Raw genomic sequence first — 16,227 nt, forward strand, 5'->3', positions numbered from 1 at the left:
CCTTCAGCACTAAACAGTGCAGGCTAAACTACCTGTTCTAGGAATATCTGCCTCTACTCCAGAGGAAGAGGAATAGAAAACAGTGATTAGGGGACTTCCCTGGTGGCGCAGTGGTTAAGAATCTACCTGACAATGCCGGGGACGTGGATTCGATTCCTGGTCCGGAAAGATCCCACGTGCTGTGGAGCAACTAGGCCTGTTCGCCACAACTACTGAGCCTGCGCTCCAGAGCCCGCAAGCCACAACTACTGAGCCCACCTGCTGCAACTACTGAAGCCCACGTGCCTAGAGCCCGTGCTCTGCAACAAGAGAAGCCCACACACCGCAACGAGGCCCGCACACCGCAACGAAGAGTAGCCCCCGCTCGCCGCAACTAGAGAAAGCCCACGCGCAGCAATAAAGACCCGACGCAGCGAAAAATAAACTAAAAAAAAATTTTTTTTAATTTCATAAAAAAAAAAAAAAAACAGTGACTATTCCAGTGTCCAGAAAGGCCAACCAAGGATCTCTTGTGTGGAGGCACACGGTGGGGTGGTGGTGGAGGATAGTGATTGATTTGGAAAAAGAAAGTACCCCTAATTGTCTGAGACATCAAGGCAGAATGATAAAACTGGTGTGAAATGCCTGAAATTGCACTGAACTTCCAAGTATCTGAACAAATAATCAGAGTTAGGGGTTATGACATCTAACCTTGACACTGCAGTGGACCAGCCATTCTGCTATAAAATGGGTCTTAATATGTAGAAATCAAAGTTGGAGTATTCCAACATTACTATGTCTTTTCCAACACAAAAAAGGTATACAAGTCATAAAATGAGACTCAGATGTACTGATCTACAATGAGTTTTAACTTTCACCTCTGTAAAACAGTTCAGCTCCTTTTCAGATGTCTGTCTTACTTTTCAATTCATTAGTAAGTATTAGAGGTCAGGTTCCTTGGAGAAAACCTCCAGGTCTCTTTAACATTCACACCTAAAGCCCAAGACCCTTGATATGTTCAGAAGTTTTAAGAGAATAAAATTCTCACATCCAAATGAGATTTCACCTAATTGCTAATTACAATATCTTTAGTCACCGGCAGTAATGATAAGAATGAGTCTTCTTCATCTATCCCTCCTCTCCTTCCCCTCTGTGGAAGGCCTCAACATTATGAATCATTTGGTCCTTGACGTATGGTTACTTCCAGGGGGACAGATGACATTTAGCACAGGACATGTGAGGCTGTGGGAAAAGGGAAGTTCTTGGCCACAAGAACCAGGACAAAACCCCTGCCCTTGGGAAAAATTCCAAAAATCTCTGAAATCCACTGCAAGGCAGTTAAATTTTTAACTTTAGAAAATCCCGTTATAAGAACACAAACCACGGCACAGAATTAGAATAGGTTTTTGAAAACTATACTATGAAGTTGCAAGATAACTATTTTCTGGCATTCATAAAAATCCATGCTAAGCGATGGTCCCCAGCATGAATGAATATTTTCCCCCACCTTGAGATTGGTTTAAGCTAACTTGGCTCTAAAATCTTTCACTATTCAAAGACAGAGAATATCATGATAATGGCTAACTTAACTGAGTGCTTACTATGTAATGCATTACTATCTATGTGCACTAGCTTATTAATCTTTACAACAATGCTATAAGCTCTACACAACATGAACTCTAAAATAAAAATTTTCTTTGGAGGCTTTGAAAATCAATACTAGTAGATTATTTGTTACAACAACTTTTAAAAACTCATGAATTATTTTTAATGTGATAGAAATACTATGTAAGATATTAAGACCATCTAAAATGAAAATATGAATAAAAGCATAACTACTTTAGAAAGCTACTCTACTATTCTGTCCTATCGGTCATTACTGGGAAATCCATGAAAACCCGAAAGACCCTAAAAGGCTATAATTCCTTAGATATTCCATCAAATAGCCTTATAATCCTAGCTAAAAGTCTTTCTGTTATGGTTTATTGCAAAGAGGGTGTTCTCCTCACAACTTACCCCAAATAGACGTAACCCAAGGTGCCCCACTTTCTGTAGGTTACTTGGACATAGAACAGATGAATAAGACGCCCTTAACTATCCCTGGTGGTCAGGTTAATTATAATTTAGCAAATTTAATAAAATTACCAACTTCAGGTCAATTTACAAATGTGAGTATATGCTTTGGAAAAATAAAATTAAGACAATAACATAATAAGAATGAAGATGAGTACTGAAATGTAGAAATTACCCTTCACACTCGCAAATTTACAATTTTGCCAACCTATTAAGAAAGGCTTTTATATTCACACATAAAGATATCAAAAAAAGAATGTATTCCTGACACAAAAACACCTTGGTTTTTACAGTTTGGAGAAATAATATTCTTCATATTTGGCTCTAAGAATAGTTATTTCTCTTATACAAAAGAAAAAGGACACATTTTAAAAAATAAATTTTTATGGTGACCACACCTCAAAACAGAGAGTTGCCAACTCTATCTTAAGGAACAAATTTTTTCCAAGAGTAATTTCCATCATAATTTCTTGCACAGGCTGTACAATATGTTTCTGCTAGCAATAAACAGGTCTGAGCAAAGGTTTTCCAAATTTTTTCCTGTCTGCATTTTTTAAATTATATTTTAAGAAGCATCATCAGGACTTCCCTGGTGGTGCAGTGGTTAAGAATATGCCTGCCAATGCAGGGGACACAGATTCGAGCCCTGGTCTGGGAAGATCCCACATGCCGCGGAGCAACTAAGTCCGTGCGCCACAACTACTGAGCCTGCGCTCTAGAGCCCACGAGCCACAACTACTCAAGCCCGCGCGCCTAGAGCCCATGCTCTGCAATGAGAGAAGCCACTGCAATGAGAAACCTGCACAGCAACGAAGACCCAACGCAGCCATAAATAAATAAATTTATTTTTTAAAAAAGCATCATCAAAATCAAACGCACATATCAATACCAAAACCCACAAAATTAGTTATCATACACCCATGTAGGCATCTTATTAAACTGTTTAATTGCTTCATGAGATGTAAGGTAGTTAGTGTAATAGAGGGAACATTTGCAGTGGAGGCAGAATAACCTAGAGCTGGGTGGAAATCTTGGCTCCATCACTTGCTAGCTATGTGAACTTGGGCAATTTCCTTCTCTCAGTCTGAGTTTTCTCATTTGCAAAATGAGATAATTATTCCAATCTTATGAGGATTAACTGTATGTGAAATGCCCAGCACAGAGCCTGATTCAAAGCAGGAGCACAGGAAACAATTACTATTATTACTCTGTTGTTATTCATGTAAACTTCTTAAAGGCAAAGCATACTTTTTTCTTGTACCTCAACTGTAGGCTTTATAATATTGAGAACTGAAAAAATAAAGGCAAGAAACATCATAAGTTACAAAGGACTTGATATAATATCAGTTCAACACATGATTAGATAGGAAATGAAACTATGAAGTAATAATGATGACCTTCAAAACATATATAAAAATAAACATCCTTATTTTTTTAATTAATTATTTATTTATTTTTGGCTGCATTGGGTCTTCATTGCTGCGTGCGGGCTTTCTCTAGTTGCGGCGAGAGAGGGCTACTCTTTGTTGTGGTGCGCGGGCTTCTCATTGCAGTGGCTTCTCTTGTTGCGGAGCACAGGCTCTAGGCGCGCGGGCTTCAGTAGTTGTAGCACACAGGCTCATGGGCTATAGAGTGCAGACTCAGTAGTTGGCACACGGGCTTAGTTGCTCCGCGGCATGTGGGATCTTCCCGGACCAGGGCTCAAACCCGTGTCCCCTGCATTGGCAGGCGGATTCTTAACCACTGCGCCACCAGGGAAGCCCCCGTCCTTATTTTTATAAGCCACTCTGAAAGGAGACGACGCTGTCTATGTACAAATCACATATAGAACTACTCTTCATCCCACAAGTATTTCCCGAACGTCCATTGAGTGCCAGTCATTATGATCGGCAATGTGCGTATGATGGTGAGCAAATGCAGACACAGTTCCAAGCCTCACGGAGCTTCCAGTCATACAATCATACAAATAGTGTAAACTTGTGATAAGTGATATAAAGGACAGTACATGGTACTCTGAGAGCCAGCAGCAGATCTAACCTAACTGGGGAGATCAAGGAAGGCCTTCCCGAGGAAGTGAAAGCTGAGAGCTGAAGGATGAAGAGGGAGTTACCAGTGGAGGGTATTTCCAGACAGAGGAAAGCAACTTGTGCAAAGACCCTGTAACAGAAGGAAACAGGCAAGAATGCAGGACCAAAAGGCCAGTGTGCCTGGAGCAAGATGAAGTGTGAGAATTAGCTAGGGATCTAAACCACACAAGGGCTGAGGCATTGTAGACCATATTCAAAAGCTGTAACAGGGACTTCCCTGGTGGCGTAGTGGTTGAGAATCCGCCTGCTAATGCAGGGGACACTGGTTCGAGCCCTGGTCCGGGAAGATCCCACATGCTGCGGAGCAACTAAGCCCATGTGCCACAACTACTGAGCCGCGTGCCACAACTACTGAAGCCCGCGTGCCTAGAGCCCGCGCTCCGCAACAAGAGAAGCCACCACAATGAGAAGTCTGCGCACCGCAACGAAGAGTAGCCCCTGCTCGCCGCAACTAAAGAAAGCCCGCGCGCAGCAACGAAGACCCAGCACAGCCAAAAATAAGTAAATAAATAAATAAATTTATAAAAAAAAAAAAAAAAAAAGCTGTAACAATCATTCAAGAGCTGTCAATCCCAAGAGCGATGAAAAGCCACTGAGGGTTTTATGAATGTTTATTTTGGCGGCAGGTAGGCTAAAGGGAAGATGCAATCAGATTTGCAGGAATGCAGATGGATCAAGTAGGAAACAAAAATTCTGTCAGGATATGACAGTAGCTTGAACTAGGGTGATGATAATGGTGGTGGTGGTGATGGAAAAAGTCAAAGAATTCAGGAGATATTCAGGAAAACCTGATGATGTATAATACACAGGGGCTGAGGGAGAACAAAGTATCCAAGAAAACTTTTGGGCTTATAATTTGCATGACTGTGTAGAAAGAGGTACCATTTGAGAGGGATCTGCTGAAGAAACATCTTTAAAGCAGTTTACACACCCCACAAAGGGTCTGAAACTGTGTTATCCAGTTTGATCCCCTACTTTACCCATGAAATAGGATTCCAAAAGATTTTTTTCTATTTCCAAAAATCAAACTGACTCTCAAATCTACAAGATTTTTCCAACACTGAAGATATTTCAAAGATTCTGCCACAAGTTTTGAAATCAACTCCAAATGAGTTTTAAAACTGGTTTGAACAGTGAGGCAGCATTATGGAATGAATATGTCATTTCCCATGACAACTACTTTGATAAGACTAACATGCATTTGCTGCTGTTTAATTTAGATATTTTAAAGAAATCTTAACAGTTAAGAGTACTCTCATGTGATATTAAACTAAAATATGAAATTTTATCAGGCATTACCACAATTGGAATTATGCTTTTATGTTTGTGTTTCAACATTCTGAAGTGCCTGTAGAAAACTTGGTATTTTGTAGGAAAACATATGGTTAAAAAAAACCCACATAACTTCTTGATCTTAATATACATATATTTTACTATTTCCATCCAGTCCTTGTTAATTCCCATCACATTCATTCGATGTAAAACATTTTTACTAAACACAGTTGTATATATATATACACATATACATATACAGAGTAAAGCTAATACTTTATCAATACTATGAATACTTTAATATTTACTTTTCTCAGTTTTAATTTTTTAATTCACACCCAAATGGCATTTTCATAGTGGAATACTGATGCCCTCAAGTCTTAGAAACATAAAAACTTCAAATCTGACTAGCCCTAGGAAAAGAAGTGAAAGAGTTTTGCCCCTTTAAAATCAACCGAACACCACCACACCTTAGTGCTGAAGTACCGATAGTATTTCCCTAATTTTGGCAAGGTGGGCTCCTTGGCCACCTGCTTGCACTAGGCCCTGACTAGCATTTTATTAACATTAATTTCAGTTACCAGGATATTACTACTGCTTATACAGAGCAGCAGATTTTTTTTTTTTCCCCATGCTGATTTTATCTCTAGGCGTCAAAAGAAAAGACTGTGGTCTGAAGCCAAATATGAAAAATGTCATCTCCACAAATGAGGAGAAAAGTCAAGGGCTTTTTAAAAATCAGGTCTTAAGCCCATTAACCAATATTAGTTTGTAAAACCAGGCTGTTTCCACACTAGACACTGTACTACCAAATGTGGTCCTTGGGAGCAAGGGCTGGCAAGCTTGAAATGGGTTACCAGCATAGTTCACCTTTTTCTTATTTTAGGGGTTTTTTGATTGTTTGTTTTGTTTTTAAACAAATCAGACCATGGCTATATTTATTTGAGCATAGGTGTGGGCAGTGCCAAGGAAGAGACAGCGAAAAGACTTTAGGGTTCCAATCTCAGCTAGCAAGACTTTCCTACCATCCTCAGAAGGAGTGGTCCATGTCTCCCCAACAGGAATGTGGGCGGGGGAAAGTTATAAAGGCCCTGAGCTCTTCCCTTACCCAAGCCCCCCAAATGACACGACAAACCACTTCCTTCTGGGAACTGAAAGTCTTAAGCTTTAAGGGACAATGGAGCCCAATGTAGGCTTCAGAAAGATGGAGACAGTGAGATGAGATGCGGGGAGGGAAGTGGGGGTGAGGGGATGCGCCCAGCGGCAGAGAGCTAAATAGGGCGGTCAAGGCTAGGGACTTCGGGAGCCTGAGAAGGCCTGGATCTTCCAGAATCTGTCCAAGTAGGCCACAGCCCTCTAAGAAGCCCGAAGGGCTCGTCTGAAAATCTAGGGCGTCTATGGACCCAGTGCCTATCACTGTCCTGAGGAGGGGAGACAGTCCCCGCAGGAATCCAGCCCCCAAAGTGGGGCTCTTCCTGCCTTTAAAAAACCACAAACCCTCACGGAATGAAGCAAAACACGTACAGGGGTGGCAGGGCCGGAGGCAAAGTAGGTGTTCTGCAAACGTCGGGGGCGGGGAGATGTTGGCAGAGGTAAAGGGAGGCCCCCAATTCGAGAAACTTTAATCATCACCGTAATAAGGGGAGGGGGCAATATGCGACCGGTAAGCAGCAGACAGAAGAGGCCGGGAGCGGGAGCAGCGACCAGCAGCGCCCCCGGCTTCGGGGGTTGATGGCCTGGGGCGCGGCCGCCGGGGGCGGGGGGTTGGAGGCCACCGCGGACCCCCGGCCGCGAAGAGCACAGCCGGGCTAGGCCTGAGGTGTCCGGACACACCCACCGCCGCGGCCGCAGCCCCGCTTACCTGCTCCTCCTCCGGGGTCAGCTCCGGCGCCATGTCGGGCTGGGGCGCGGTCGTGGGCTCCATCCCGCCACCGCCGCCGCCGCCGCCGCCCCCGCCCGGCGGACAGAAGTCGCCCGGGAGCGCGGGGAGCCCGGTGCGGTGGGCCTCCGCTTCCGCGTGCCCGCGCCTCAGCAGCCCGGGGCCGGCTCGCGCATAGCTAGGCCGGCGGGGCCCGGCGCCCGCAGCGGCCGCAAACGCCGCTTCTGTTTCCTTAAGAAAAAGCTCTCAGAACTGTCGCTCTCTTCTGGGCGGAAATCCTTTTTTATTTTCTTCGTTCCGTTCCTCACACTCCCCCACCTCTCCCGGAAAAAAAAAAAAAATAGTGCAGGCGAGGAGCTAATCGGGATTAAAAAAAGGAAACGTGAAATCGAGAACTTTCTAAGCCCAGAACGAAGGGCCGCGGGGGAAATTTTCGGAAGGCCGCCGGCCTCCTCGGCGTCCAGCTTCGTCGGCGGCGCTCCGGCTCCTGCAAGGAGTCCTCGGGGATGCGGGGCCCTGCGACCTGCGCTGCAGCCTCTCAGCCCCGTTCCTCAAAAGCCGCGGTGACGGGAGGGAGGGAGGGAGCGAGGGAAACGCGCCCCCCTCCCGGCTCAAGGCCAGCGCTGCGGCCGCACTGCGTCCGCCCGAGCCCCCCGCGGCTCCATTGAGAAACTGAGCGTCTCATTCACAAACAGGCGACTAGGAGGGCCCGGCAGAGCGCGGACGGCGTCCGGGAGGGGGAGACAGAGAGGAGCCTGGGGGCGGGGGCAGCGGAGCTAGAGGAGGGGGACGCCGAGAGGAGGGGGCGGGGGAGGCCGGCGGGGGGAGGGGAGACCCAGAGGAACCGGGGCGGAGGAGGGGCTTCGGCGACTCAAGGAGCGGGGAGCGAAAAAAAGGAAGAAAGAGTTTCAAGAGGTTAAGCTCCGTGGAGGAGGGAAAAAATGCATATGTTTGAAAACTAGCTGCCCACGGGCACCTGGCCTGGGGTTACTTGCTACTACCACTTACTTGTGAGGAACCCGCAATCCTCATCAATTTCCACGTCACTTCCTGACTGAAAGACCCTGAAAAGCTTGCTTACTAAGTCCAGGATGCGCAGGTGGAAGGAGCAGACCCTGTCAGCTAGCTTTTCGCGGCCCTAGCTCGCTCTCTCCTCGCCCGCGGTATCCTGTAATCCATCACCTATGGCTTTTAGCCTCTCAGAAAAACAGCATCGGATTTCGAACCTCTTTCAGGAATCATGCAGCATTTGCAAGCCTTTGATTTTCACTAAGGCGAGCGCGGCAAAGAGCTTGGGGGGTCTTACGGAGTATGGTCTTGGGAGTCAGTTTGGGAGTAGAGGGGGCACTGGGAAGGCAGGGCTGGGTCTGGCATGTTTTTGCATCATTCCAGACCAAAAATACTCTAAAAGGGACCCAACTAACAAGTGAGTGCCACAGCTAGTGCCAAAGGCTGAAGCCTGGAGAGCTCACAGACCTAGGCCCACAGGAGAGGTCTTCAGACAACTGAGGAAGATGTCCTGAGTTCTGATGCTCCTTCTAGGACTTTAAAAGCAACCTCTGACCTCACCTCATTTCTGCATCATTGCAATAGAAACTTCAGGCTGCACTTGGTTAGAGAAGAAACCCCTGGTGGTTGGTACTGTTTCTATCTCAGGTGGGTTACTTTATCCTTTACACCAATAAGGCTGACTCTAGGTTGAGTTCATTACCCCATACAGGAGTTACAGTTTCAGTATTCTAACCAGATGCTCCTCTGGAAGACTATTTAGCAAGTATGTTTATATGCCAGGCACTAGGCTCTGCACTAAGTTTACAGCAATGAACAAGACAGTGGTCTCTTCCACATGTAAGGAATGGAATGATCCCTGAGCTATGTTATTAAGGGAAAAAAAGCAAGACCTAAATAGTGTGTATAATATGCTGTCATTTGTATAAAGAAAAAAATGAATGTGTATTTGTAAATTTATTTATACATAGAAAAGCTTTGAGAGGATACACAAGAAGGATAGCAGTGGTTGTCTCCCAGGAGGGGAACTGGGATTCTAGGGAACAGAAGGGAAGAGGGAGACTTTTCCCTATATGGTCAATTATACATTTTAAGGGTTTTTTTTGTGTTTATTTATTTATTTATTTTTGGCTGCGTTGGGTCTTCATTGCGGTGCGTGGGCTTCTCATTGCAGTGTCCTCTCTTGTTGTGGAGCATGGGCTCTAGGCGCGGGGGCTTCAGTTGTTGTGGCGTGTGGGCTTAGCAGTTGTGGCTCGCGGGCACTAGAGCGTAGGCTCAGTAGTTGTGGCGCATGGGCTTAGTTGCTCCGGGGCATGTGGGACCTTCCCGGACCAGGGATCGAACCCGTGTCCCCTGCATTGGCAGGGGGATTCTTAACCACTACGCCACCAGGAAAGTGCCTTTAAGGTTTTTTTTAAACTTTTTATTGACATTGTCAACTACAAATTGGCATTCTCCATTGGCACTTGCCGTCTACCTCTACAAGGATTAAATCATGTGCTGCTGCCGCTGCTGACTTTCAACACCCCCTGAAAGGAGTTCAGGTGGAGAGCAGAAATGAGGCACTCTGTGCTCTGGGAAAAACTGGCAGAACAGGTCTTCAGATAGTTAGATATTTTCAAGAGCCAATTTTATGAGCCCAATTCTTGTATCTCCTCATATCTAGAAAAGCACTAAAATCCTTCATGGTGACGTCTGCTCCTCGTGACTAGCAGTAACCTGTACGAGACTAGCAGAAATCTTCTGTAAAAAATATGTGCTTGATTGCATGTACTCCCCCTTCACCAAAATCACATATATACTGACCTTCCCCCCTGCCTCTTTGGAGCAGTTTCTCAGAGCTATCTGGGATGCTGTCTCCCCAGCTGCAGTCCTCATTTTGCCCCAAATAAAGCTTAACTCGCAACTCTCACGTTGCGCATTTTTTTTTAAGTCAACAACATATAATATACATACAGGGGCTTCCCTGGTAGTGCAGTGGTTGAGAATCTGCCTGCCAATTCAGGGGACACGGGTTCGAGCCCTGGTCTGGGAAGATCCCACATACCGCGGAGCAACTAGGCCCGTGAGCCACAACTACTGAGCCTGCGCGTCTGGAGCCTGTGCTCCGCAAGAAGAGAGGCCGCGATAGTGAGAGGCCCGCACGCCGCGATAGTGAGAGGCCCGCACACCGCGATGAAGAGTGGCCCCCGCTTGCCGCAACTAGAGAAAGCCCTCGCACAGAAACGAAGACCCAACACAGCCAAAAATAAATAAATATATTAATTAATTAATTTAAAAAATATATATATATATACATACAGAAAGATGAAAATATGTGTACAGCATGGTGAATTTCATAAACTAAACACACCCATGTAACCAGCACACAGATCAAGAAATTCCCAACTTTCCAAAGCCCTCCTTATGTCCCCTCCCAGTCATTACTCGAGTTACCACTATCTTGGCTTCTAACAACATTGTGTGTATGTATGTTTAAATTTTGCACGTGGATGTATAAACTTTTCCAAAAAATTTTTAAATAGTAACTTAAATCTAGTTTTTCTCCCTAAGCAGGCAAATGGCTCTAGGACTAAGCTGGAGTAAGAAATTGCAGAACCTGAGTAGTACAAACCACTGAGTGGACACAGAAGAGGATGGAGTCTCTCAACCCACTATTTACAATTTTACATTTGTTTTGCCCAATGATCCCCAGGACGCCAGCGGTTGGTGTTGCACAGCTTATTAATTAGTATTGAACTAGAACTTGAATCCAAGCATTCTGACTCCTTGTGCAGGTATTGGGTGAGGAAAATTTTAAAAGAGAGAGGTTTAACCGAATGAGCTAGAAGAGAGAACTCAGCGGAGTTTTCAGAGGCACAGCTGTGTGTGTGGGCGTGTGGGTGTATAAGGGAACAGTTTTCTGGAACTGTTGCCTATCACAGTCCAAACAGGACAATGTTTGGAAGTTTTTGAGCAGAGGCGTGGGGAACAAAACCAAGTGCAAGGCGGCTGGCTGGATTTGCTCTGAGTGGCAAAACTTAGGAGAATCAGAGTACAAAGTCTTGCCTTTAACCGCAGGCTTGAACTAACAAAATCAAGAATGATACTGTCATCCTGCTCAATCAGATCTTAGAGATTGCAAAACAATTTGTAATACAAAAGATTGGAAACAATATAATGGCCCATCAATAAGAAACTCAGTAAATAAATCATGGTACACACATACACTGAACTAATAAGTTCCACTTATTATATCCTTACCAGGTGCCAGACACTGTTCTAAATGAGTTTCATTCATCTAATCTCTCCATCGCAGTATGAGATAGCTGAAGTTTTGATCTTCAAAATATATATATAAGGTAGATCCATATGTATTGACATAGCCCTGGACTTTTGAATGCTTGGCTGCAGGACCTCAGAAGGAAGGCTAGGGTAGGGTTGGGGGTGTATAGGTGACAGACAATCACATTTTTATTAAATTAACATGAACTGAAACCTGAAAGTGGAAAATAAATTACAAAGAGGGACCCTTTGGGGGAGGGGTGTTATGGGTTGTACTTTTGTTTTTTGCTTTTAAAGTATAGGTTTCAGGTCTCTGTCTAGAAAGCTTATCCTCCCCTTCCTCCCACCTCCTTCACCAGACAAATCTGACTCATCCTTAAGGTCTCAGCTCAAAAGTCACTTCCTCAGCAAGATCTTCCTTGACTACTCCCTGAACTGCTCCTTGTTACTCTCTCCTAGCACCATCTTGTTTTTCTAAAAGAGAGTTGATCACAATTTGTAATTGTGTACGTGTTTCCATGTCATTGGCCTAGTGTCTGCCTGCTTAGCCAGGAAGGCGGGAACCACATCTGTAGGCCCCTGTACCCTCAGTGCCTAGAGCCTAGAACCTAGTACGCAGGTCCTTCATAAATATGTATTGAATGACTGAATTAAGAAGACAACCAGACTTCCCTGGCGGCGCAGAGGTTAAGAATCCGCCTGCCAATGCAGGGGACACGGGTTCGAGCCCTGGTCAAGGAAGATCCCACATGCCACGGAGCAACGAAGCCTGCGTGCCACAACTACTGAAGCCCGCGCGCCTAGAGCCCGTGCTCCGCAACGAGAGAAGCCACCGCGATGAGAAGCCAGCACACTACAACGAAGAGTAGCCCCCTCTCGCCACAACTAGAGAAAGCCTGAACGCAGCAACGAAGACTCAACACAGCCAAAAATAAAATAAATAAAAGAAATTAATTTTTAAAAAATTCTCTTAAAAATAAAAAAGACAACCACCTTGGGACTTCCCTGGTGGTCCAGTGGTTAAGACACCACGCTCCCAACGCAGGGGGCCTGGGTTTCATCCCCAACCCGGCGCAGCCAAATAAAAAAATAAATAAATATTACCAAAAAAAAAAAAAGACAGCCACCTTAACTCTGAGACCTCTGTCTTACCATTGTCTCCTGCCTTTTTTTTTTCTTTTTGGCTGCGTTGGGTCTTCGTTGCTGGGCGCAGGCTTTCTCTAGTTGCAGCAAGCGGGGGCTACTCTTCATTGAGGCGGGAGGGCTTCTCATTGCGTTGGCTTCCCTTGTTGCAGAGCACGGGCTCTAGGCGCGCAGGCTTCAGTAGTTGTGGCTCGTGGGCTCTAGAGCGCAGGCTCAGTAGTTGTGGCACACAGGCTTAGTTGCTTTGGGGCATGTGGGATCTTCCTGGACCAGGGATCAAACCCATTTCCCCTACATTGGCGGGCAGATTCTCAACAACTGCGCTACCAGGGAAGTCCCTCTCCTGCCTTTTTTAATATTTGTTTGGATCTAGGAATAGAGATACTTCCAAAGCTGTGATTAGAATTTTGTAACCTTTCCCCCAAAACACCTTTACTTCTGAAATCTAAAGCTTCTCTCAAAAATTGCTCCAAAATACCTACTGCCTATGAAAGAGACATGTCTAAAAGACAGATACAGAATAAGTAAGGTCATAGTACTAACAGATGTCTAGGGTGAAAATTTTTTCTTGTTTACTCATAGGCCAAAGCTGTAATCACTAGGATGGCTGAAGTAAGCTATGTAAGGAAGGTGAAAAATCTTGTCCCTTGTAGATAACATTTCCCCCATTACCCAATACTTTAGGGCGTGGTATTTATCTACTGCTACTCTCTGCTTTTTATATTCTTTTCTTTTTCTCTAAACTAAAATATGATCTGGCTTCTTCCTCACACAAACAATTTTCTCATCTGACACCCCTACTTACTACTCCTAGATCACAGGTTAATCAGTCACTATTCTGTGTTACTTCAATACTTGATGCCTGTTGTCTAGAGTTTACCTAACACTCTGAATTGTAATTATTTGCTTATGCGTCTGTCTCTCCCACTAGACCATGAGTTCCTTGAGGGCAGAGGCCATGTCTTATTCATCGCTCTCTCTTCAGAACCTAGCACAATACATAGTTCAGAGTAGCTGGTGCTCAATCAATGTTTGCTGAAAGAATGCACCCATCCTTTTCCAGCAAACAAGGCACAGTTCTTGCCAAAGAGTACCAAACAGGTTTGGTTACCTTGGATACTTAATTGCTCATGGGAAAACATTCAGTTACAGGAGAGAGGCACCAACTGAGTTACTTTACTCTCACTCTCTTTGACTTACCTGTGTTAATGGGGAGGCCAGAGCAGAATGGATAAATTAAATCCACAGATTAATCTGGTTCTTCTTTGATGTAAAGACTGGGTATAATAACAGAATCCTAACACAACATGGGACTCAAACATCAGCTCATTTTACCAAAGCAACCAGTCATACTCTGGCTAAAACCTCAAGGCTTTTGTCAACTTTTCCTGCCCTACATATCTGAAGGCGTAAAACAAAAGACCGCATTTGCTTAAAAAAAACATATTATGGGTTTTTTACTCATTTCTTTATTAGAAAGGAAGTCTATAGCTAGGAAGATCATTTCTTTCCCTCTTCCAATGTATGTAGTGAGAAGGTTTTTGGCTATCCTTTTAATCACATTCACAGAATTATAGTTCTTGTTCTTAGAAGTCTGTAACATATCCAACCACCTGTTAGCAGCCCGCCACACACCTCCACTCAGTCTTCTCTCCAGGGTCACTAACCTGGGCAGCAGAAAGTGGAGGGGCTCCCCTCCAGACTGCATTCTCATTCCAGTTCATCATTTCATTCACTCAGCAAACATTTATTGGTACAAGTAGCAGGCATGATGCCAGGCACCAGCGACCTAAAGATAAATAAGACAAGGTCCCTGACCTCAAAGTGCTTACAATCTAATAGAGGAAGTGTGCAATAAAGAAGTTAACCTTGCCCAAAGAGAGGCTGACCTTTGCCCTTGGTTCCTGGTAAGGAACCTCTAAGCCCTTGGAATGTCCTGCCTAATAAAAGTGTCTTTGTTTGCATAGGGGTCTTTTGCCACACTAGATAATCCAGTAATGTGACTAGGAGGGAGGGGGACTTTGGACCACATGTTATCAGCTAGACCCCAGGAAGGGCTGGAGATTGAGGTTGGCCAACCAGGTCTGTGTGACCAAGTCCAATAAAAAACTTTGGACACCAAGGCTCAGGTGAGATTCTCTGGTTGGCAATACTCCATGAGTTTTGTCACACAGTTAGTAGGAAGTTTAAAGCCGTCCATGACTCCACTGGGAGAAGACAACTGGAAGATCCATGTTTGAAACTTTCCTGGACTCTGCTCCATGCATTTCTTCCCTTGGCTGACTTAAATCTGTTTCATTTCACTGTGATAAACTGTAACTGTGAGTAAAACAGCTTTCAGTGAATGTGTGAGTCCTTCTGGTGAATTATCAAACCAAAGAGCAGTCTTGGGGACTATCCGTAACTTTGGGAAACAGATGTGTAGTGGGATGGGGAGGGCACAAAGATGAGAATGGCTAATTCTACCTGCAGAGGTAAAGTTTCAAACAGGTATCTGTTTATTCAACAGATGGGTAGGTATATTCACCAGGTGGATGAAATCAGAGTGAGACGGGATGGTTTTGAGGGGAAAAAATATGAAACACGTGTGTTTGTACTGCGAACTATAAAGCAGCATCACTAGAAAGGAGGCAGAAAAGGAAGCAAGGTATTTTATGAGACTAGACAGATACACTAAGGCCAGGTCATGAAGAAACTTGCATAGCAGGCCAAGAAGCTTCACATGTACCCTGTAGGTGAAGGGAAGTCCTTGAAGTAACACGATCAGATGTACATTTTTAGAAAGGATCACTCTGCCAGTTGTGACAGGGATGGATTAGAGCTGTGGGGGAGCGAGGGAAGACTGGTGGCAGGGAAACTGGTGGCAGAGTAAGAGACTCTGGCAGTGCTGCAGAAAAGAAATGATGAAGACTTGAATTAAGGCCTAACTACTTACCAGTCTCCCAGTCACTTCAAACTCAGCATGTCCCAAACTGAACTCATTATCTTTCCCCCCAGTCTCCCTCAATTACGTTCTTCCTGGGATTCTCGTCCTTGTTAACAGCATTTAGTCACCCAAGTTAGGAACCTAGGAATCATTCTGATGATTCCTGTCCATTTCTTACCTTTCACAGCTAGTGAGTCACCATGTCCTTACATCCCACCTCTTTCTTCTCCATTTCCTCTACAATCTAAGTTATGAGTTAACATTAAAATAAACAATATCCAATCCCAGAAACCTATAACGCAACCATCTTTGAAACAGGTGGCAGGAGGTGACTTTATAATTCGCAGAGAAATATGACCAAGAGACATATTCTATTCAGTGATTGATAAATAATACTGGCTCCTCAGTTAAAAATATAAGGGCACTCCCCTGAGATACATCCTTCAAGCTACCATTCAGCAGTATCAAGTCGTGCATGGTGATAAGTTTGGCTAATATGTTCTTTGGTTCATGCATCTGTCCCCAGAGAGCGTTCTTTGGGGAAGTAGTCCTTCCAGACCGATTATTTCTGGACAGAGTCCGGACAAGTCTCTACT

The 16,227-nt window shown here is 44.6% G+C and overlaps 1 protein-coding gene across 1 annotated transcript in view; it reads right to left on the reverse strand.

The window, feature by feature from the left end:
• The window catches only part of PTPN9 (protein tyrosine phosphatase non-receptor type 9), a 79,727-nt gene extending 72,193 nt beyond the window's left edge, over window positions 1–7,534 (reverse strand). The window contains exon 1 of the mRNA XM_068556056.1: window positions 7,273–7,534. Coding sequence (XP_068412157.1) covers window positions 7,273–7,335 — 63 coding nt within the window. The 5' untranslated portion in view covers window positions 7,336–7,534. The remainder of the gene's footprint in view (window positions 1–7,272) is intronic.
• Between the last annotated feature and the right edge of the window lie 8,693 nt (window positions 7,535–16,227).

The sequence above is a fragment of the Eschrichtius robustus genome, chromosome 1 (assembly GCF_028021215.1).
Source record: "Eschrichtius robustus isolate mEscRob2 chromosome 1, mEscRob2.pri, whole genome shotgun sequence".
Lineage (NCBI taxonomy): Eukaryota > Metazoa > Chordata > Mammalia > Artiodactyla > Eschrichtiidae > Eschrichtius > Eschrichtius robustus.